The 26,210-nt window shown below is 30.2% G+C and overlaps 2 protein-coding genes across 2 annotated transcripts in view; one reads left to right on the forward strand and one right to left on the reverse strand.

Annotated features, from left to right (window-relative positions):
* The window catches only part of LOC105254464 (dipeptidase 1), a 101,756-nt gene that overhangs the window by 45,814 nt on the left and 29,732 nt on the right, over nt 1-26,210 (reverse strand). The gene's annotated exons all lie outside the window — the stretch shown is intronic.
* The window catches only part of LOC105254463 (low affinity immunoglobulin epsilon Fc receptor), a 155,683-nt gene continuing 143,127 nt past the window's right edge, over nt 13,655-26,210 (forward strand). The window contains exon 1 of the mRNA XM_025413157.1: nt 13,655-13,899. Coding sequence (XP_025268942.1) covers nt 13,894-13,899 — 6 coding nt within the window. The 5' untranslated portion in view covers nt 13,655-13,893. The remainder of the gene's footprint in view (nt 13,900-26,210) is intronic.

A 26,210-nucleotide genomic window follows, 5' to 3' on the forward strand; every position in this document is an offset into this window, starting at 1 on the left:
CAGAAGAGCGAGAATATTCTTTGGCGTATGCAACGCGAATGTTTCTCTATAGATATGACGTTTCATACACATAAAATGCATAAGTATGTATACAGACCGATGCATTTGACTTCACTATCTGCAGAATATTTCTTTCTTAGAGACGAAATGGAATGTTGTACATACTTTATATAGTTTTCAGAGTCATATAAGGCAAACGAAGTTTGCAGAGATTCTTCAACTTTCTTACTATCGAATATTCTGTCATTTCTTCGTGAGTTAAATTTTGAATTATCTTTCCATACGTTAAATTAGAAACTTTGTAATATTCCCTAATGAACAAATATTCTCGCTTCTTGTTAGCCGTATTATCTTTAAGACTTTCTGAAGTTTGTTTAAACAAGTTTTAATTATGCAAATTTAATTAATGTAACATTTTCTGATAAGTGAAATTTGCACGCAAATGGAAAATCACTTGTATTAAACTTTGTGCAATGTCAATATTGAAATCTGTAATTCCCATATTTATTTATTTATAATTATAATTTATATTATAATTTCCATATTTAGTCTTGTTCAGATAAATAGTAATGTTTGTTTTATATCGATCATATTTAAATTATATAATTAATAATTAATAATTTAAATTCTTGTGCATTTAAAAATAACATTTTCGCAATATTTTTACAAGCAAAAGTACAATAAAAACTTCACACTTAAAAAATATATTTTACAATATATTTTGTTCATAATAATTTAAAATAAAAGCAATATTAGAGAAAAATTTTAAAAATGTAATATTAAGATTTTAGCCAGTAAAATGTAGATCCAAATTTTTTTTCTTTTTAATAGCGTTAGGTCTTGTGCTTAATCTACTTATATTTAATACAATATTTAATACAATATTACTTTTGTTATCATTTCTAACATGACTTTGCGCGTTAACCGGAAGAATCGCTACGCTTGCAAACTTGCTCAACACCACACTCGTCATCTAGCGTCGCAAACAACCCGCGGCCGTTGCTTTACGCATTCGAAATGCGCCACGTCGCTCGCGGGAAAGAATGAGAAAAACACGACGAACGTATCCTGCTTGTACCTTCAAGTTTGTACGAATGCGTGTTCTCGCGTTGCTAACGTGGGCCTCATTGTTTCTTTTTAATCCTCACGGCGAAGGAGGTCGTCCATTCTTTTTTGCGCGCTTCAGTACTAAAAGAGCTTCGTCAAAGCTCAAAGAAATTACAGGATCGAAGTCGCGGGAGGAGATTGTGATTTAGAAATAAAAGCGATGAAAGAGACGATCGAACTATAAAATATATATATATATATATATATATATATATATATATATAAACTGTCCTATATATATTCGCGTTCTTTCTCATCCATTCTTTTATCCGCCTGCGGTTCGTTCGCAGCACTATTTTGGCTTTGTTTTATCAAGTTACATTTCTTTGTTTCTTTATCTGAAATTTTTCAGTGCGAAAATATTTTGAAACGGGTAGTTAGAAAAATGGATGATCAAAAATAGAAGTTTTTTATTTGAAAAACTATCCAAAAAAGCATCTAGAATCAAATTTGTTAAATATGTCTGTTGTGAGTATATAATGTGAGTGTAGTGTATAATATATAATTATCTTGTAAAAAAGTAATAAATTAAACTAGCTGTTACGCTATAAAACAAAATTAATTTTTTTATCTTTTTATTGATAAAGATAGCTAATGCAATAAATAAACAAATTATAGTCTCAATTTTTCGAAATTCTCGATGATATATTTATAATTTGAGTTAAAAGAAGATTTCGAGATTCGATAAATATTATCATAATCATTATTATACAATCACAAAATTTCTAATAATAATAATAACAGAATTTGTAATAATCTTCTCATAGCTATATTTTTTTTTCATTTTCACTTGTATTTTATTTTTCAGGATTCACAACAACTCTTGACGTGGTACTGCATCGGGCATGTTTTCCTCATTACATCTGACTATCCATCATGCGTTTCAAACGTGCAACAGCATCGCACTCTTTGTACGATAGGTCATTCCGGCAGCCGAGAACAAATAAACTAAAAACGCAGTGATCCAACATTTCATAATGAAGAAGTATCAATCCCATATTTCGTGTTGGAAAAAATATCAAAGTCCTCGTAAATCATGCTTACAATGCGCAAAATGCAAATTCGATAAACATCGAAACATGTGTCATAGCTCGATATTCGATATAAATTTTATGAGAGCGATAAGATTGTACGAAATATATTGATTTGATATTTGAGCGATTTGCGTTTATTCATGCTTCACTATTAGAAGATATATATAAATTACAGTTTTCTCAGTGTAATATATGATTACATTATTTATTACATATCATATGTATATATATATATATATATAACATTTGTGTATTACTTTTAACAGTTATACATAAATGTTGTAACAAAAATAAAAAATAGCAATAATTATAAATTAATTTATTTTAATCATAATCATATAATAGGATATAGTTAAAATGTTAAAAAATATACTTAAAGAAAGAAAATTTTTTCAATCATGCTCTACATACAATCATAACATATATCATAATACTCGACGAGGTAGTTATCTTGTATATGAGAAAACAATGCTATCGTTTGCTCTCTGCAACAATAAACTTATTTCCTTTTAAAGTAGCATACATTCAGAATATCTGATATAGCGCATCGCGAAAAAGAAAATAACTGCAGCGAAGAGGATCGCGGATAAAAGATGTTACGAACCTATTTTTCTTCTTATGGGACAAAACACAAAATTCATGATACTTTTTGAATAGCGTTTATGATTCGCATCGAGTCGAATGGATGATAATATTTTCCAGAGTTGTTTCGTGTTTTACGATCGTCAGCGTACGACGACAACGAAGAATGCTAAGAAATACGCTGCAGAATAATCGATAGACAAGAAACACGTCTCCGCGCGCGTAAATACGTTTAGTTTACATACGGTGTCTATGGTGAAAGGATAGAATGGTGAAAGGAATGATAAGAATAAGCTCGTAGATGCTGTTTTATCGAAGCCTATACATGCGATTCTGTTTTTACGAGCAACCAAGTTATCATTGTAAGAGAGCCGGTTCTCTTAACGGAACGCAAAAAGCGTCGACGAACTGAATACCAATTGTACGCGCGCATGAGAAAGAAGATGGACTTGATCTCATCTTTCTTACACAGTACTTCGGAATTGTAAAATTTATTCTAATAACGTAGTACGATGCGCTTTGCGCGGATGCTGGACGAGCGCGTAAAAATGGAGGTGTAACTCTCTCTCGTAGAGCGAGTTGCTGTAGAGGGTACGATGACGGAGAAATTCAGGAGATAAGGTTTATATTAAAGCGGACGATGTATGCGCTTCTTTCCTTCCCCTCTTTCTCATTCTTTCTTTCTAGCTAGCGGATCCGCTCCTTCTTTTGCATTCTCGCGGAAATGTCTCGAGACAAGGCGCTCTTGACACTTTTATCCCGTACATCTCCCTTACGAGGACGTTTCACGAAGGAATATCTTGCCCATGAGGAACTTGTCCTTCCTCCGCCAGAGATACGAACATGCTTCTGAATTATGTGACGCTTTCAATTTCATTTATATTGCCGTAAAATATTCGTTTCCGAGACGGCGATATACCATTTCTATGCTATATGTGCAATATCCCCAATTCACGCGACTTGAAATTCTTTATAACTCTTATATGTATTCTATCATCTTTAAAAAGGACGATTTAATAGAAAATTTTAAATAATTTTTATTTTACAACAAAAAGGTTCAATTTGATCATAACATATTATCGCATGTATAATATTTCTTGAAAATACACGTTAAAGAAAATCAAGCAAAAAATAACATTTTAATCAATAAAATAATAATATTTAAGTCAATAATTTTATTATATGTATTTATGTGTGTTAATTTTATATTTTTGTATAAAATATTATTTCTTGTTAAAGATACTATTAATGTAAATTTTCAAGAAATTGAATGTTTGAAGAACCTCATAATATAATAAAAAGTCTTTCTTAATATAAAAAGAAAAGAAAAAAACAAGAATATAAAAACAAAAAATTTCTACATTATTAAACAAAAATTTAAATTATATATATTTTTTAAAAGAATATATTTTTATATATTATATAAAATAATAATAAAATTATATATTATATAAAATAAAATATTTATATATTTTTATATATTTTTTTTAAAAGAATAAAACATAAAAAAATTTTTTCAAATTTTTGAAACATTTGATTTAAAGTTCGCAAATTATATGAACGAGTTTTCGCAAGAACAAAGTTATAGATGCGCGACTTTTATACTGAAAATTAGAGCAGACTTTGTAAAAACTTCCGCGTTGTTTCTCTTGAATCCGATAAAAGTGGCGTTGACACGGACGACTTTAGAGTCAACTACCGTGCGGAAGCTTCGCGATCGCGAGAACCGTCTAGTGAGTTTACTGAAAAGATTCCTACCCCATTTGGCCCGTGAATATTACAGCAGCCATTAACTCAACGCTGTCTGTGCCACGGGTTTGTTAATTTTTTAGAGGCTTCCGACGATCCCCTGCGCATCTATTATGAGACTCGTGTATGCCCGAATGAGCACCAGTCAGCGTTTCGCATTCGTGTTCCATTGTATAATGGATTCTGCATTCCGAAAAGAGTTGCGCGGCACTCTTTCTTCCCTGCGTGTTCATAAAAAAATGTATCTTTGTACAACGAGATTGTCGCGTCGCCTCGTAAAATATGCACAGTTATTTGTGAAACACAATACTTCTTAGTCCTTGTAATACATTACATACATAAAAATGTTTCTCTATCGCAAAATTCTTTTCAACACAATATTTTAAGCAAATATTTCACAACCATAAGGTGTCATGCGTATTTTTGAAAGATAATTTAAGAGAGTAAATTTATTTTACAGAATAATAATGGGATACAGTATATTATCTTTCACATATTTATATCATTTAATTATCATAAATTTTGCGTTAAAAATTACTATAAATTATTATAAATTTATGTTTACGATATCTTTATATTTTTATATTTTTGCAATTATTGAATTTTTAGCCATAAACGGAAGCTTTGTATCTTTAATTATTGTTTACGAGAAAAATAATCTGCTAGAGAAATAATTTATATCGTTCCGCTCTCGTTCTCTCTCTTTCTATGATTCTATAACAAGGCACGGCAAATATGGCGATTACGAAAGATACGACTGGTGGCGTATGCGGCAGAAATCACGAGCAGAGTCGAGAAAATAAATTGCGCACGGTAACGGGCAACGAACGAACGAAATGGCTATCCGGAGGTTTCCCATGGGAACTGCGTCCTATGCCGACGGAAATCCTGGAAGCGAGAAACAGCGTGCGCGAGCAACAAGATATTAAAGTACAAATTCCATTAAAAATACGTTTTACGTATGAAACGAGATAAGTGATAGTTATAACACTATTTCGCATCTCATATTCCAACGAATCTCCAAGTATAAATGTCAAAAAGACATTTATACTTTGCATTCTCAAAATATAAAATATTTAGTTATAATCCGCAAAATTATAATTAAATATAATATATAGAAAATTTATTTAATATATCGCTTCAATTACGTTCATAATCCATGAAATAATATGTATTTTTTTTTATTCTTATAAATGTAGGTTATAAAATTAATTTTTAAAATATGTCATGTGTCATTCTGTATAATTAAATAAATTTGAGTATAATTAAAACTAAATTATAAATTGCTTTTTATATTTATTGGAAATTATATACGGATCTCTCTTTTATAGAATACCATTTTGTCAAGTCAATATTTGCGTAGCTAAAAAGAAAATGATATATCGATTATATATATCTTCTTTCACAAACTCTTCCGTCCCATCCATCCACTTCTACCGTGATTATCGTCACTATGCACGCATCTCTGTACATTAGGTAGAACATTTACGCGCGAAGAAACATTGCTGAAGGTAAATTGTAATTGTACCTGCGAGGGTTAAATCACGGGTGCGTGTGAAAGGAAAGCGCGAGAAACGGGCAACTTTGATAAGCAATGTGCAAAAAGGAAGAATAGACGGTATCTAACAGAGAGTATGCTGCTAATCAAGTTCAAGCATACATCACAGGGGAGGAATTACGCATTAAATTTGTGTACAGGACACCGCGGGCGTTTTAGACGACGCGGGTGTCGTGCTGATATCTATGAAATGCAAGAGTGTACTTCTTCTCATATATTATATATATAATATATATATATAATATGTATATATATTTTTATTTTAGAATTATCTAGATCTATTGCATTTTCTATCGACAAAGTTTATGTTCTCTTTTTTCATTTAGAAGAAAACACGTTTTTTATTAACTATTTATTTTTCACTATCTATCAACTATTTACTCTATTCAAGAGAGAAGGAGAAAATGTGTTATATTGTTTTCTAGGAATTATTATAGATATTTACAACGATTTCCGAAATACTTGTCACATATTTATTTTATAATTTTAACAATCAAATAAACATAATGTGGAAATAATAAAAAAGAAAATAATTGAAAATAATTGACTTCAATTTCTCCTTATTATCGTTTTTTTTATAATCTCTTACTGTCATTTTTATATAAAATTTTAAAGAAACAGATTGATACGTGTTCATAAACGTTTTTGTAAGCGTTTAGATAATGCCTGGCTTCGTTTAAAAAATGACTGCGAGCAAAGATTCAGAAAAGAAAGATTACAACGGCAATCTCATCATCTTAGTAACATTGAATTTCTGTAGAAATTTCAAAGTTTCCTGTGTCAGGATCAAATTAATATTGTTCCGAGAAAATTGGAACGTAAGCCACAATGTAGAATGACATTATTATCGAGGATCTCGGATAACATCGCCGATAACGAGTCACGGAGAAGTGAAACGTTAAAATTCAAAGAACCTCGAAGACACTGCGACGCCTGATCCCATTGGCACTTCGGTGTTCATGCAGATTATGTGACTCCATCTCGCTCTCGAACACGTCTCATCTATTGCTTCGGCTTTCCTCCTTTTGCTCCTCAATACCACGATCGAGATCGAGCAAACTAGTTACGTCTCGAGAGCGCGTACTTTACGTGCCGCAAAAACTTTCTTGCTGTGAGAGAAACTTAGAGCGAAGATATAAAGAAACGGAAAAATAACGGAGACAAGGCTTTTAATATCAGATGGATAAGCTGAAGAAAAGAAATAAGAAAAACGAGAAGCTTACTGCAGACGTGCATGTTTTTTTCTAAGGCTTCTTAAATGGCTGATCATATGTACGGTTTTACTACTTAAATTGGGAATTATACATTACGCGTATGTGCTATTACAATTAAACATTATTTAATTTTATTATTTATGCGAATATTTGTAAATACACATAAGAGAAATAAATTTAAACAATCAAATAAATATAGGAAAGTTTTATATGGAAAGAGAATAAAAGTAGAAAAAAGTAGAAAAAATAACTTGATTATTTAAGCAATATAACTTTAATATTACGTAAAATTTATCAAAGTATTTATGCACGTTTAGTGCAAACGTATAGTGTCTGATGTTATGATATCCAAACAATTAAATCTTCAGAGATAAGAAATATTTTCATAAGATAAGAAATCTCATTTTAGTTCGCAAATCTTTGTGCAAATAACTTATATTAGAGAATACTTAAGATCTATCAGGTGTACTAAATGTATAAGATATGATCATAACTTTACGCTTACTGTAATATCGTTAACTCAAGTTTATTTTTCATTTAAAAGTTTATTATTGTTACAATAATGAGTTCATTTTATTTTCATTATTTTCGATATCTAATTACATCAATCTATTTGTAATGATTATATTAAATCATGTCTGATGACATTACGTTTTCTTATTGACACTATATCTTTTTTTGTTACATCTGATTTAATTTTTTTTAATAAATGTTCCTGGAAGAAATATCTTTTTTATAGAAAAAAATTTATAAAACCCATAATTGATCAAATTTATCAAATTTTCAATAAGAGGAAGTTTTAAAGAATAAATTTTTGTAATTTTTTTTTCAGTTAATTCGAAGGTAATGCTATGATTTTTGTCAAAATATTTTGTTCAAATATTTCCTCTTCTCTTTTTCTCTTCATAATGACTTTACCTTAGCACGGGCTCTTGTTATTACAATATTAATGACTCGCAAATTGTAACAAGTTGCTACCTATAACCAGCTGTTACATGTACACCGAGTCATGATCTCGAAATTAATTTCGTGTTGTTCAGTATCGATCGGCATACAAACTATGTTTTTTCTCAAAGTAGCAAAATATATGTGATAAATTTTTCTGTTTGAAACGCGAAATATATGCTATAAATAATGCAATATTATTTTTTATTTTCGTTCTTTCGTTGCGAAACATTAAAATAACTTTTATGTAGAGTATGCATTTTTTTATATGTATAAAATGTTTATCTCATCTTAAAGATGTGTTACGAAAAGAGATTTTATTCTTTACATCTGTTATATATTATCGCACTTTAAAAATTCTTATATTTGTAGATAGTGAAGCTCTTAAATTTTGAAAATCCCCAGATTTTCAACTTCTTATACACAAATTCCTGTATTCGCAAAGTACTTAGCGTCTGTTCTTTAAGTCTTCAAATCCTAAAAGACTCGGCTTTTCTAGATCCTCGGATTCTCACATGAATGGTCAGATAATAAAGATCGCATTTTATTGCTTTTGCATTGGGGTTCTCGTAAAATATAACTCGAATAAATAGGCTCGAATATTAGCGGATCCTGACATTAATTGTACTCGTGTATATAATATTAATCACGATAATTCATATTATATCGTCCTTTTCGCGATAACTGTCGGCATCGCGTATGCGAAATCTACATCATTTACGATTCGCATTTAATGTACCTCGAGAGCGCAGCGCAGTGCATGCGCGCGAAATTCGATGTAATATTGTTACATGCCGACGTCGACCCATCCGCGCGACGCAGCGTGTAATTTAATGTCGGACGCCGTCGAAGCAACGAAGCCACAAGAACGCTTTTGAATGCATTCGCGAAAATATTCGCGCGAGCGAGCTCGTGCAGTATTGCTATGACGTGCGCGTTGTCGCGCGCATGCGAGTGAAGAGAGAAACGTGGCGTAAGAATTTTTTTTCAAATTTGCAGCGGATTCGTTCTATGGTTACGGTGATACGCAACGGATGCTTTTTTCAAATTTTTGCGAATTGCACGGCCGCATTCGCTGATACGCTTGGCAGAGAAGCGCGGTAGCTTTGGTGTAAATAAATACAAAAAGCATAGAGTTGAATGCAAAGTCATGGTGAATCATGGTCGACGTAACAATATATTGTGGATTATTGTGATATTATCGAGAACACACATACTCGAAACAAATACATACTCGAAAACATACACATGTACGCAATACATACATATATACATATATACTTATATACATATTAATATAAATACATATAAATACATATAAATACATATAAATTTTGTTATGAAATAGCTTTTGTTAAAATATTAAATAAAACCACTACGTACTGAAACTACTACGTGCTGAAAAATCGGTTGTAATGTTTTATTCAAATTCATTAAAAAGTTGATGATCAATTTATAATAGCATAGATGATTCAATCTAACAATGAAAACTGTATTGTGTTAGCTTATGATATAAAAAATGAATAATATACATGTACGTACTAAGAGAGTTGGATAAAAGCTAAAACTATAGCTAAAACTATATTAGCTAAAACTATATTATATATTATATAAATGTTCTTTATTTTCCAGCTTTCGTGTGTGTGTTATAAGTATTACTATTTATGATCAAAAGAGGTTTTTGCAATAAATATTTATTTTTAAATAAATTAAGTAATATTATCAAAGTATATTGTAGGATATATAAATATTTATTTTATACAATATTTATTTTCAGTTTATATAAAAATAATTTATTTAAAAATAAATATTCATTATATGTGTACAAAAGCTTCTTTTCCTCTCTTTCTCATAATTTTATTATAAGTTTAAGACGAAAGAAAGAACATTTATGTAATATATAATACAATTATAGCTGTATATATATATATATATATATATATATATATATATGCATACACGCATAGAATCAAAGTTAAAATTTATAGCGTATAAAATCTTCACACATTATACGCTATATTCGATCGTTAAATTACTTTGAAAATGTTTCATCAAGTAGTAAAGCAGAAATCGTGGTATCTTAACTTTATAATATCCTTTAATTAATATGTAAATTGACAAAAGTTTCGTAATATCCTTATGGCGGAGTTTCAGCAATGAAATATAGATAAATCTTAGAATATTATGCAATCTTTTTCAGATGAAAAATAGAAATAGATTGGCTTTTTCTTGCATAATTTTACTTTTTCTCTGCAATTTTACATAAAGCAATTATACAAAGATTTCTTTAAAATATTCCATAATACTTCGAAATGTGCAATATTTTTAAATTTACCTAAATAAAGTAAATGAACACGATTTTGTAAAATTCATGCAGTGCTTTTAAATCTATTCTAATTCTTGATACGCTTTATCGCAAAGTTTATTAAGAAAAGATAATATAATAATCTTTGCACAGATATTTTCTCAGAGATATGTCTCATAAAATTATTCATTGTTTTTTGTTTAATGTATAATTAATTATATACAGCAGTGGAAACTGTAGAAAATGAAATTGGGTAAGAACAAAAAAAAACAGCACAATTTTCTTCTGTTCGAATATAATAAAAAATACGCAGGAAATACGAGGAAAGAGGCTACTTTCCATACGCCATTGAAAGGCCTTATCCCAACTCTCGGAGTCACGTTTGTCGTTATTACACCATTACACCGCTAAGTGAAGTAGATATCCGACTGCCAGATGCGAGAACGTATCAGGAAAATTCTTGCGATTTTCCTCAATCGTGCCAATCTTATCACGCATTCAGAACCAGATAAAAAATAATCTAAATTTTCGCATTTAATATTTCTTAATAATAATAAAATGGAATATATTAATAATAATGAATGATTTGTATATAATAGAAAAAATAAAATATCATGAAATAATAATAATAGAATTCTCTAAAATAATAAAATCTCCTTATTCTAAATTCTAATAACGCAATTGATATTGCAAAATATTTGTTTACAAATCTTACGAATTTAATTAATTAAATCAAAGAAATTCCCTTTCTCTATGGAAACTTTATAATTTTAATAAAGTAAATAATAATAAAAATTTTTGTGTGTTTTATGAGCGTTTTAACTTTTATTTATAAAATAATTCGTCGCGTATATATGTTGTGTATCAAAGAAAAGCTTCGCTTCTTATTACTTTTATTGTTACTAATTATATAATTTCTTTCCGTTGGAGGTTTTCAAATTACTGCGTTTGTGTAATTATATATGCCTCCAACTGAAACGAGATAGAAGAAACGAAAGAATAGAAAATTTTTCTCCTGTTAGGAAAAACTAAAAAGCCAACACGAGAACCGAGAGACTACTTCCACGGGTCATTGAAAGTCGGTATACTTTCTTGTTCAAGTTTTGCACTCGTCTCGTCGTTACCACGCAATTACTGCTGCAACAGCCGCGAGGAGTGTTGTTTCGGTGTCGATATCAAAAAGAAACGATTCTTACTTGTGTGCGCGTTTTTGCGCGCTTGCTCCTTTTTAAAACGTTGTCCAATAAAAAGTCTGAGAAAACGACATTCTGCAACTTACAAGAGCGAAAAAATTTCAAACTATAGCTAGCTTTTCCGTGCCCTGATTCACAGCAAACTATCTTTTCTCCATTGTTGGAAATCTTAAGAAATATCATAGTACTCGAATTTTTTTATATAAAAATAAAAAATATAACAATTACATTTTATCGAATATAATTTAATACATGTTGTAATATTTAAAATTCAAACACAAAACATACTTTGCATAAAAATTGATTATCTTTTTTATCATATTTATTATATAAGAAATTAATATTTTTATTTATTTATATACATTTTAACGTCAATACAATATGAAAAATTGCTTCTAACATCAAATGATCGATATTTTTATCAACTTGTTTCTAACGAGTAGACCAAAGTAATAACTATTGTGCATAGCTATGCTAATTATTTTTAATATAATATTTTAGAACTGACTGATAGGATAGGCAAAGTTGTAGTACACACAACGTTGATTTGTAAAATACGAAAATATATCTAAATTATAAAACAATGCTTAAACTGTTTTTAAATAAAAAAAAGATAAATAAAGATACATTTAAATAATATAAAATATAACAAACGAAAATTTATCTCATTCTTTCTCAAATAAATATTTTAAATAATTAAAAAGCTTAAGAATGCTTCAAATATTACGTGCGAGTGTGTTTTATTATTTATAATTATTAATTATTATAAAATTAATATTAAATATTAATATTAAATATTAATATTTAAAATATTGTATTTAAAACAGAATACAGAACATTTTTGTATGTGTTTTATATAAATATATGCACATATATTATACGATAATGTAAAATGAGTTATTATTATGGAAAGAAATGAACAATTAATTCCATGAGTAATATATAACAATCTAAATGAGTTATATATACGTAAATTTCTTACCTCAACGTTGCTTTGTCGATCGATGTTTGTCCGAGCCTTTTGATGTTCTTCTTGTTTATCCTGTAGATCTTTATGACACTCACGAAAATATGTATCACATCAATCTGCGCGATTAATTAATTCCCGACGCGATGGAAGAGTCTATTGTGCGAATAGTAAGCAATAAGCGTGATATTTTCTAAATATTACACTAAATATTCTAAATATTCGCGAATATTTATCAATTTTAATTCACTTTTAATACATTTATATTCGCAATTATATATTATAATGCAAGATAATAATCGTTTTAAAACAAAAATATGTAAGAAAAATTAGTTTACGAGAGACTTGAATGGAATCATTACGAAAGATAAGAAAATTTTACCGAATATACATTACAATATGTATTGTCTTTCCCGTGTGAACGTTGACAGAATAATAACAATGTGTCATCATCTTTCTACACGTCGACTCTTACCTTCCCCTTCTCCCTTACTACGTCACGCTGATAAGAAAAATGTAAACATTGCAAGGAACGTGAACAAAGACGCGCGCCTGTATTTCTTATATTCAAGTTATTAATAGTAGAAAGAGACAATATATAATTCTAGCAGCGAGTGTGATGTTATTGCGCAACGTTCAAGTAACAAGAGAGTTGTACACCAAGCCAAGAATTTATTCATTAAATTTTATCTTTTTATGTAACTTAATTTAATAGAAATGAATGCCGACCTTGCACGCGATTAAGCCGCATTTCTTAGAGAAAGAAAAGAAAAGTACGCATATCGATAACAGTGTAAAAGACAGATCTCTAACTCGGTATCAACTAACACGTCTTATAGTGCTTTCTCTCTCGCTCTTGTGCCGTGCGCGAAGAACCCAACATTGGAATGTCCCCCACTATTCTACTCCCACTTTCTCCCCTCACTGCCCAGCCCGCGGCATGCGTGTTTTGTTTATGTAGTGTGACGTCAGTGAGCGTCACACAAGTATGCCGGGACACTATTCCTATCGGTGCGTGTACTGTGCGACCGCGTCTTCGTGTTGTTTCTTCCTATTATGATACGTATCGCGAGTGATTGAAATTGGAAATATCAAAAGTGTGAAGCGATTATCGTATACTGCTAATTAATGCGCGTCTGATCATAATTAGTCGTATTTGGACAAGTGAGTGTGTGTCATAAAGTGACAGAGAGGGATGGAAAAGAGAAGAAGAAGTTGAAAAGCATCGGATGGAGCAATATGGAGGTTATAAATTTATAACTCATTTAGATTATTATATACGATTTATGAAATTAATTGCTCGTTTATTTTCTCGGTCGTCCATTTTACATCATCGAATAATATAATGCATATGAAATAATTGGATTTTGTTTTGGAATTATTAAAATATTTATTCTATAGTAATTAATTTCTATATTATGTATACATACACACACGTGTAGACAGTGTTTAAATGTTATATATATATATAACATTTAAACACTGTCTTTAAGATTTATAATTATTTGAATCATAAAAAGTTAAATTTTTTCTACTTCTAGTGTTTTAATAGACTTTTCTTAAGAAAAAAATGTAGATTTTTTATTATACATATATCCATTTAAATGAGCAAATTAAAAATTTATTTGTGCGTAACGTGATTATTTTTAAAAAAATTAATTGTGCGTAATGTGATTATTTTTTAAAAAATTAATTATTGCAGACATTGTTTTTTTTATAATTAGAATAGGCTTATATCTTATAAATCAACATTGTATATTACAATTTTTCTGTCACATCGTATCGATAAGTCTTAATTATTTTTATGTTATTTTAGTCTATTAATTCACATTATTTTGATCTAAATGGATCTTTCTGATTCTTGCCTTTTAGCAAATTATTTTTTTCCAGAATAATCTTATATATAGAAGAATCTATAAAAGAATCATACATATTTGTATTATGGCACTTTTTTGCTACGTAACTCAAAAACGACTGACAAAATATTTTTGTTTAACATATGGATATAAATTAGGATATGAAATTGGACTTCTTTTAAATCTTGATTGTTATTAAACTCTTCGTTAAATTATTAGTTAATGGGATTTATAATTAAATGGAAAAATATATAAAACAAATTTTAATATATTTTTTCGATTTTATACTGTCATATAAATAAGAATAAATATTATTACATATTATACATATTGCACGAATATAAATATGTTAAAAATTGATTTAAATTAAATATTATATTAAATAGCGCGTTTTTGCGCGTTTTATTTGATACTTTTAAAATCTAGATTGAATTACTTGCAAACAAAAAACTACAATATAATTAAATTGATTAAATATAAATGAGAGAAAATTGTTAACTATTTAAATAAAAGTTAGATATACACACACATACAAATTGTTACAAAAATATAACACACACGTACACACTTTTCTCTCTTATTCTAACTTTGCACATATTTATTTCTTATCGATAAAATAGTTTTTTACCAGTAAATGCAAATCAACATCGAGTATTTAAATTTTTCGAATGATTGGAAATAATATGACTATTTACATGTAATTACTCATTTGCCAATCATCTAATAAATTCGGCGAGCGTGCAGCGAAAATATTTGCCTCGAGGCGCGGTGAAAGCTTGATCGAGTTTGACGATCCAGTTCGACATGCGGTTCGGCATTTAGACGTGTGTGCCAGCAGCCGAAATCGCATTATTTGTACATGTACGTACATGCGTTCGGCGAGCGTGTACGCATAAATCGTGCGCTCGTTGACGCGCCACGATGCGTGACGCACGCGGGCACGCGGTGTGTTTTACGAAGTTTCATTGTTGGCATGCTCGAAACATCATCAGTCCTGCGGTATAACAGTTCGTGTCCTACAGGCCTGCGTGGCAGATTTATGGCTATGACATGTTCACCGAATATGCGTTTTTTATGCCAAATTAATGATAGCATGAATTTTTTCCGAAATGAAATATTAAAACGCCAACGAGAGAAGCGTGGATTCGTCGCGCGTTATGTTCCCGTAGCATGATTCCGGCATAGTAATACGACCAACATCGTGCAATATTCCAGTTTGATTAATAGTTTGAATAACTTAAATGATTTGAATTGTAATTTGAATGTAATCATGTTTCTAATTTACGTTGCAATATAATTATTTATTAATAACTATTTATGTAGTATTATATATTACTGTATTAGGTTTTTGATAATGTCGCATAACATATGTGAAATTTATTTGAATAATTTAACACATATGCATAGTTAATTGTTTAGATATTATTTCGACTCGTATATTACCGCACATTGGTTAAAAAAATGTTACCTAGCATTTACTGTGTGCATATGCAAATGCACTATCTAAATAATCTAAATAATCTTTGACAAAATTACCTTTATATAAAATAAACCATAATAACCAAAATAAGAGAAAACAATCACTTTCAAAATACAAGAAAACATTTACTAATAAGATTGTAGATTCAAAAATAATTTGTATTAGTAACATATAGTGCACTGAATAAAATATATGAATAATTAAATACGTCCGTAAATATGATCTCAGGTGCTGGCCATTTGAGAATTGTTTGCATGCAATTTTAATCTGAGAGATATACGGGAAATGCGAATTCCGCACCTGCTACTTAGCCTTAGAATCTCCAGATCACCGCTGGTTTACCATGCATCAGAGATGGATTTGCGCGGATCAAATATAAATTAGGTACGAGTTACGGGGTGCGGTCGCGGAACTAAGTCCGAGCGCGATGTAAATTCGCGCGCATCGCAATTTCGGACCTGATCTACGCGCTAGAGTCGAAATGCAGGTGATGCATGCGACCTGGTTGGCCTCGGCTAACGGTTGGATTAAGTGCGATGCAGGTGCCGGCCCGATCCGAATTAGGATTGCATTCGCTCGGATTAAACGTAAATCAAGCGTGGTTCACACATATAGTTTATATATCTACTGAATCAACATCAGTTATGAACGAATATAAATTGTTTATGTATTTTTATTGGTATCATTTTCAAATTGTCTTTAAAATTCTCCTTAAATTCTCCTTGTAATTCTAATGTACAAGCGCGTATATAACGCGAAATTTATTTATTAATATTTTTCAAATATTTTTTTTTTCAATTTGAATGCTAAATAACTTTATCACAAAAGATTTTATTTTGAGGTATTAATTATTTGATAGCTCTTTCAACACTTTTTACCTAAGGTAATGTAACGGTTAATTAATTTAATTATCAAAAGTTCCTTTTAATGTAAAATCATTCCATTATGAGATAGAGTTAAAATTTTAATGCGAAGCTTATATATAATTATTAATAATTGAAAGGAAAATCATGTTACTAACACATTTTAAAGCTACTCTACTCTTTGATGAAAATCGTGCGCGGAGAAGTTCGATAATCGCATGATATTAATTAAAGCGCGGTGACAATGCGACGTGTTTTTCTCCGGCCAAGTGCAACGCAAGAGAGAGAAGAGGGGTTTGGAACGAACGGTGGTTCCGTTGGCGTTGCACTTTGGGCGTCCCCGGTTATTCATCCTGCGGGGAGTTATTAATGGCCGGTACCCCACTGGGGTGAGAGTTGGTAGCGGCGGCATTTATTCACTTGCAATAATGGCATCCGCAAATGAAACATCCGTTTCGTATGGCGGAGGGGAAAAGGGAGGACACATCGTTGTTGCGGCATTACTGCGGTCGCGACAAAGATGAGTGCAATTGTTGCGGTAAGGAATGGGAGAGCATGTGTTTTCAATGTTCTCATACAATGCAGTTTCCAGAGTTTACATAGATTCCTACATTCGATCTCGTTTCGTGTAATGGAATAAATAATTGTGACTATAATGAATGATAGATTGGAAAGATTGTGTCTTATATCCTAATTTGATTAATTGCGAAGTAATGTTGTTTTTATTTTAAAAAGGAAAATTTAATTTATATTCATTATGTATATTTATGTAAATATTTCATAAACTTGATAAAAATACCTAATATCCTTGATATACTTATTTCGGTATAATCTTTGCATAATTTGATTATAAAAAGCTCTTATCAGAAGAAAAAATTATCTCAAGATGAGAACAAATTTTTAATATTTTTGATTAGTTTAAGACAATATAATATAATGAGCTGAGAAAGATTTGTTACAATAGAAAGAAATTCTAGAATATTTTTCAAGCAAAATTTTACCGTCGAATTTAAAAGGTCTACTTTGGTCAGAGAATGATCGTACCTTCTGAATCTGTTCTGTTCGTGCAACATAAATATTACAAATGAAAGCAGAAAGGTGGAGATAAGGCGAGATCTTTGTCGGAAGTCTTGTTTTATTCGAGGGATCTCTTTCACGTTCGAGATTAAAGAACGTCGAGCACGGGGCTGCGAGAGGATCATAGTTGCGACTGCGGATTTCCTTTATGAAGATTCTGTGAGCATCTCTCGGGAGATATTAAAGGACCTGGCGCATAGGAGCGGGGACCGTCTTCGTCGGGGTCATTGTCCACGTAAATATGAATTAACGACGTTTCCCCCGCAAGGCTTTTTTAAGAGACACAACTTTCTGCGGGAAAAGAGAAATGTGTTGTTTCCAGTAGATGCGACGTAAATCAATCGAAAATGATAAAAATTTCAGAGTATTTTGAATATGATTTTACATCGATCTTAACATCTATTCCGACAGTTAATTTGTGTTAAAAAATTTGTTTAAGATAAAATTCAATAAAAGTGGATTTAATACGGCGTTATTTGATTTACGATATGCGGACTTGTTTTCCATTGCGATCGATTTTCTATGTGAAAATACTCGCGGGGTTATATGGGGCGGCGACATGTTAACGGCGGCAACGGTTCAATTAGTTTAACTCCAATAATTGGAGCGGGTTATGTGTCGGATTATCGAGGTAGCGTTAAAAGATAATAGAATGCTATCAGCATGCGTGTAATGGCAAATGCAAATATCGATGACTTGTCAATGAAGCATAAATTAAAGTTGTATTACATTACCATTAATCGCACTATTGAATAGTAATACACGCAATAGTGCATCAGATATCAATTAAAGCTATTTTATTTCCTATAATTATCTTGTATTATGATTTATGTACTGATAAAATTTTGTCGCGAACAATATAACTAATTATTTATGGTTATCTATATTATTCATTAATCTTTTGAACCATATTATACATTATGTAAAGCATTAATCGGTACAAATCTATATTTGTTTATTAAGAAAAAGACACACATTAATTATCGTAACTGTATTGAATAGAAAGACTCGGAAAATTCTAATTAAAGTCGAGCGTATTTTACGTTAAGCTTGATTATCTCATGAAATTTGCAGACCATTTTTAACATGATTTTCTTAAAGACCACAACCTCGCATTCTTAAAACCGCGTGATCTCTGAGAAGCAAGGTGCTTTATTGATCTTGGGCCAATGGCACCATGGGGTTCAGTTGTATTAGAGGGTTCATCGTAGCCGCGATGATGCTGCCAGGTACTATTAGGTCGCGGACTTTTCCAAAAACATTCGCTTTTATCCCTAATTTCTTCTTGATACTCCCTCTTTAGAGAAGTTTTCTTTATTCGTGATGTATTGTTAAGAGATAAGCTTGCCAGATAAAAAGACTTAATTTTAAGATACAAAGTATAAGAACGATCGCGATGACCTCTTTCAAGATAATCTTAAATTACGTATCTTCTTTTAAATCTTTGCTATTTTAAATTTCTTTACATTTAATGCAAAGAGTTTTCATTTTTTATATTCACTGAAATATTTTAATTGTGAAGAATTATAATTATTATAATTATAATTCTCAGTGTAGTTTTTGCTCCTAATTTATATTAACCTGGCCATACAATTACAGATAAACCAATAAATAAATAATAGATAAATAATCCAGCTGTCTATCTGTAACATTTGCTAATTATTAATTTTTCATCTGTTTTCTCGCCAGCTACAATAAAATGCATATAGCAATAAATTGTTACTCGACTTTCGATCGCGTTCCTTTCGCAACACGTATCACGCGCAATGGAAATTCGGTTGAAACGTGCGGGGGTTTAATCTCGGGACGAAATTAATCTCGAAATGTGCCATTTCGTGCGACATAAGAGTGGGATTTATCGACTTCTGCTTCAAATTGCGAGTGTGTACGCGATCAGGATTTGCGCCACTTTCTACACCTGCTACTCGTCCCTCTTTCCCCGCAGTCTGCCTACCCCTCCAACGAATGTGCGGAACGTATCTGTGCACTTGAGGGGAGGCCAGAAACTTGAAACGTTAAATTTTACGGTATATTGCGTATTTACGATCTGACGTTTTCTTCGTCTCAATAATCGTCGTTTCAATAATCTTGCCATAGTAACTTGTCAACAGTATGTTGTCAAATTAATATCAAAATATTCATTATGGCACTACAAGTTGAGACTTGTAACTAACAGTATTACCGATTATTTGTTAAACGAAGACATTATTATGTAGATAAATGAAATTATTTTAAATATACTCTCGTTTCATTACTTTTCTTTAAATCTTTATTACGTACTTACTTTAAATTAAATTTTAAATCTTAATTATCGTGAATTTATTATTTTTATTGTGTTATGATATGTGTCACGATAAAGCACATACATTTTTTTTTGCAATCATTGCTTTGTTTATGTTTACATTTTTTAAATTATTAAGTTCAATTTTTTAATTTGTGCTAGAAGTGATACGCAGAAATCTTTGATGAATTTCAACTCACATTTACATATTAAATTTTCTGTAATTATTAAAAATTAAAAAAAATAAAAATTGAGCCTTATTCTATGTAAAAGATAACATGCAAGCTCATCATGTTATATACGGATATCTAAATAAATGTTTGGTAAAAAAACATGCAATAAATCGTTACGGCACCGTGTTGAATAATGATCGATTCACATTGATTAATAGCTGCAAATATCGATCAGTAGAGGAAAACTACTGAGTATATTGTAGAAAGTTAGTATTAACGAGAAAACATGCTAGTATTAACGAGAAGTCATTTACAAATATTGGCATCTCACTAAATTTACACTTTTTTTGGACTAGTTTAATGTTTCCGAATATACCTGATCAAATTTTTCTGAAATATTAGCATTAATTGTAGCAATTGATTAATTTTACAATTATGTACATATGTGTGTGTATATGTACTCATATGTGTGTGTATATGTATGTGTATAAACTTTTTAGATTTATCTACACAGTTACTTGTATATTTTATTATATTTACCATAGCCTTCTATGCTTAATTTATTATGTGTATGTTGTTTGCTTAATGATACGAAATTTAATTCATCTCTGAAAATAGATATGTTTTATATAATGATATAAATATATAACTGAAAATTGAATGCAATGTGAATTTCCCAATATTGTTATATCAAAGTGGCAAATATTGTAATTGTTTGCTATAATGTATTTCTCTTATAATAGACATCGATATCAAATCATAAAATTTAATTATTGGAAGTAAATAATTGTTGTTGCAGCTCTACATTTAGCAAAAAGTAATGAAAACACATTTATGCAAATCAAACGAAATATATGTCTATTAAAATCTTTATATTTTTTAACATATAAATATATAAAGATACGTACACATATATATGTGCTCATATATAGTCTCTTTTTCTTTTTATAAATAAATGAATATAATACTTGTAAAAAGTGATACGCAGAAAATTATAGTGCAATATTTATCATGAGTAACTTGTAATTTCCTGTTTTTAGCGGGCGCGTTGTACGCATCATAAAAATATTTTCGTATTACCAGCGTATTACCTCGCGTTTGCGTAGTTTCGTGTACTAGTTAAGCTACTATGATGGTTTACAATGCACCCATAACGGAATTTCCGGCACATAGTTAATCGGAAGGTCATTTACTTGGAAATCCCTTTTGTGCGTGCATTTACTGCGTGTTCAAGCGAACAAAAAGCTCAACAACAATTGTTTTTATGAGAAAACAGTGGCTGTGTATAACATTTTTTAATCGAGAATTTTTATTTTTATCTCTTTTTTATATCCATATATTTCGATATAATAATCGTATAATAAAATAATAAAATAATAAATTAATAATAAAATAATTACAAGATAATTTTTTGCCAACAAATACATTAAAAATATTTTCTTCTATAAAAAAATTCGAATTTAATTTTTCTTAAATTATAATAAAATATAACAAATATCTGCAAATATAGCGTTTCTTTTTCGTAACAAAGCATAAAAATAATAATAATTTATATGCTTGTCAATATTTTAATATTGGTGGTATATAATATAAAATGTGCGCAAAAAATAAATGCTAAAGCCAACAAATGATATATCCACTTAGTTGGAAGATAGTGAATAAGCCGATTGCAATACATGCTGCTTGCTTGCTAATTCTATAAATGGCAATCTTGATCTTCAGATAAACGTATAAAAAATCAACCAAGTAATAGAATCACGAGGTTCTTGCACCGCGTAAGCCACCGATTATGTATCGTATTATTTCAAGTATATAAAGGATCAACGTATCGCAATATCACGGACTCGTGATAACTATTTGAGAACTCATGGAGAAAACAAGAGCCATATCTTCTTTCTTTTTCCGGTTTTGCTCGATAGAATGGTAGAAGTTCTACGACCAAAACTTTGTACTTTTGGCGACACTTACGGCGACGCCGCAGTTGTAAATATTTGTCAAGTAAAGAGATATCGATGTGATAAAAATATCTAGAAAATTGTATTATTGCGCGACGTTGTAAAAATACTAATATAAATATTATTTTATATCTAAATTCCTAAAATTGATTAAATAATCACTTTTTTATGGAATTAATATATTTTAAAAAATTATTATAATAAATACAATTATTATTATAAACGCAATAAATTTATATAAAAAAGATATAAAAAGTTGATATATTTTATGAAAGTTGATTTAAAGGTAATTTTTGCTACAGTAAATTTTTTAGTTTTATGTAAATTTTTAACGAAAATTGTGCTTAACAAATTTTATTTTTGGCTTTCTTGTTCTTTTACAATCTTCGATGATGTATGTTACGTAGTAAATAATTTAATGATAATAAATTACTTTGCTCGTGATGTAGGACCATAGGAACTTTCTCTCCACAGGTAATATCCTGGACAAGGGTGCAGCCCCATGAGAGGCTACGCCGAGTATGTACATATGTAACATGGGCAATGTCACGCGTGGGAATTCACGCGTTCCTACGACTTGTTTCCTATCGAGAGTGTCCGTAAAGAATTCTTACCGTTTCGTATTCCCAAGAGACGTTAACCGCCCACTATGGTCGCTACCAGAAACCCATATTTTTAACGTGTCTGGAAAAGAGCACTTATCTTGCTTGCAGTTTCCCCCTCCACCCCCTCTCTCTTTCTCTCTCTTTACTTTCTGTCGCGTTGACATCACAAGAATGTGAAAAATTTCATCAACAATTCGATATGGAATACAAAGCAGTGATTGAAATCCATATAATTTCAACGAGCTCAGATTTCACAATGTGTATTGCAGTCATACTATAGCGTATTTATTTTGTATCAATAGAAACGTGATATTTATAGTTAAATATATTTTTCTGCATGCCTTCCTTTATATTGAAAGTTTAACAAGCTGAAAATGTATCATATAAATCGAAATGTATAGAGGTTTCAATCTCTCAAAGTAAAATTAATCCCTGGTGTTAATATCTTCGGTTTTCATATATCCTTGAAATAAAATATAAATAGATATTTTAATCTTATTTTATTATTTATTTTATATATATTTTATGTATTAAGAATTTCTCTGTTTATTAAAATACAATATAATTTGTAATAAAGTTATAATTCGCATCTTGTCTAATAATATCTTATTAATATCTTTATATGTTAGATAACATTATTAATTATTTTTATACGTATGTTACATAGAATTTATAGATATGTGTATAAAATTTATATATAATTTAGTAATAAAACGTACTCTTTATGTACATTTAGTTATTTTTCCCGAGAGGATTACAAGTAAATTGGTATGAAACAAGCAAATTGGAACTTTGATATACAAAGCCAAAGGATTTTCTGCGGTATAATTCTCAGAATACGAATATCCTATTTCCTCAACTAGTAAATTATATTTCAAGTTTGCGTAAAAATAACAATGTACATTATTATTTCTCTCGTTGCATAATATTTCGTGTCAAATATGAAAGAAAAATCAATAAGACTAGAATGCTATAGAAATATAAAAATATCAATAATATGATGTTTATAGAAAAGAAAACAAATTTGGTGCTTTTTTCGTTCGAGAAAATTATCGGCATTTTGAATTATCAATACTAGATTATCTCAATGTAGATTATCATAACCATGCATTTTTTTGGCAATCAAATTTTATTGAATATTATTCACACACACACACACACACACACACACACACACACACACACACACACACACACACAAACACACACACACAGTGGTATATAGTCGAATTATATTTCGTTGACGTATATTTTCTCATTTTGACCCTGGTTCATCTGGAATATCATCGAATATTCGATCTCGTGACAGCGACGTTTCATATATGTATACACCCTCGCATATACGTTGTATCCTGCAGGATGGATAAAATGCGCATCATACATATGTAATACGAGCAAACGTGCAAGGCATACGAGCGAGCCATCCTGTATATCACAGAATCCTTGCCAGTACTACACGAAATCGCTACTTCTTTCGATTCGGATGCTTCGATTTTCAGAATTTCCCTCAGCAGAAGCGGTTCTGCAAGCTTCGATTTTTAAACGGAGAGATAAAAATGATATAAATAATATTACGTAAAAGTGAGAGAGAGGTTGTTGGACTACCCTGTAAGGATGAGAATTTTAATGCATGCATTAAAAGACAATATTGAGAATTCTAATATTTCAATTATTTATTTCAGAGTTGAACATATATGCAGGTGTGTGTGTGTGTGTGTGTATGTGTAACACATACATATGTGTGTAACACATACATATGTATATATGTAAATTATATAAAAATTGTCTAGTAAAAATAATAAACTGAAATAAGCAAAAATAATGAATAGTAATATATATACTTCTTTACGTATAATTAAATAATAATAAAAATAATACGGAAAAACAAAATATTACGAAAAAAGAGAAGGAAAGAGAGAGAGAGAGAGAGAGAGATTATTATCAATGAAGATTATTATATTAATAATAATGATAATAATAGTAAAGTATATTATATGTAAATTAATTTGAAATGTAATAGAAAAAAATCTAATGCAATATAAAATTTGTAATTTCTATTTCATCCAATTTTAATTTTTACTTAGAGGTATTGTATTCACTTTCTGTATTTCCAAAGCGATAACGACGGCATTAACGAAGGGGGTACACCACGACTTAAGCTTTAGTGCGAAGTTCAATTCCGTAACTTCCGAGTTCGTTGAAGTAGAAATTTCTGAAACTTTGCTTCTGTGTGCCCAAAAATATACTCCATTCTCCTCCACTATTGCGAAAGTTAAAAATGAGCTTCTCGCGAGTTCGGCATACGAGCCCGCGCAACTTTCGGTGTCGAATGAAAAATGAAATAAAAAGTCGCGGTTTCGGAAAGTTCGATAACTTTGCAATTTATATTGTATTTTCGGCGACGAAAGCTCGCATGATATAAATCGCTAAACCAAGAAGAAATAAAGTTAATCAGAAATTGCGATTGCGATAAAAATCCAAAAACATAAAATCTTATATTGAATTTTCCATCTTAAAAGATATAGATCATAATAGTGATATTTATCATAAAAAATAAAAATCTCAATATATTTTATACAATATAGAGTATAATATATGAATGTAACTTATATATATATATATATATATATATATATATATATATATATATATGTATATATATATATTTTTTTTTTTGCAAAACGTAACTTATTAATTTACTCAAAAAGCGTTTCAAGCAACATAATATAACGGAAACTTTAATACAATTTCGCTTGAATGTATTTAGTTTGAATGTTTATTTTATATCGGCTGCACGTCACATCGTCAATATTTAGTCACACGGGAAAATCCAAACGTAACGCTCGGCGATCGTCGACGCGCAAATTAAGAATTATTTATAAAATTATTGCCATTTCGAAATATTATAAAAGCGGCCCGAAATTCCCTGCAATTCGCATTTATTCAATCGTGACGCATCGCCCATTTCATTTTCCTGCAAAATTATACTGTCGCGGTTCCGAAATAGTCGGCGCCTCGGCGGAAGCGCGAGCGATGTTTATGGTTTCCTATCTAGCGACCGCAATTACATTTACACTATCGGCATAGGTGAGTGCAATACAATTTCGTCGACTACGGCACTTACGACATAGCATAATGTGTTTTTATTATTATGCGACTTACATGATTGTAATCAATGTTAATGAAGATTAATGTTCTATTTAAAAACAAAATCGCAATTATATAAAGATCTTACTAATAGAATGAGACATAATTAACAAATGAAA

This window comes from Camponotus floridanus, unplaced genomic scaffold (assembly GCF_003227725.1).
Source record: "Camponotus floridanus strain SB8 unplaced genomic scaffold, Cflo_v7.5 scaffold61, whole genome shotgun sequence".
In the NCBI taxonomy this organism is placed as follows: domain Eukaryota; kingdom Metazoa; phylum Arthropoda; class Insecta; order Hymenoptera; family Formicidae; genus Camponotus; species Camponotus floridanus.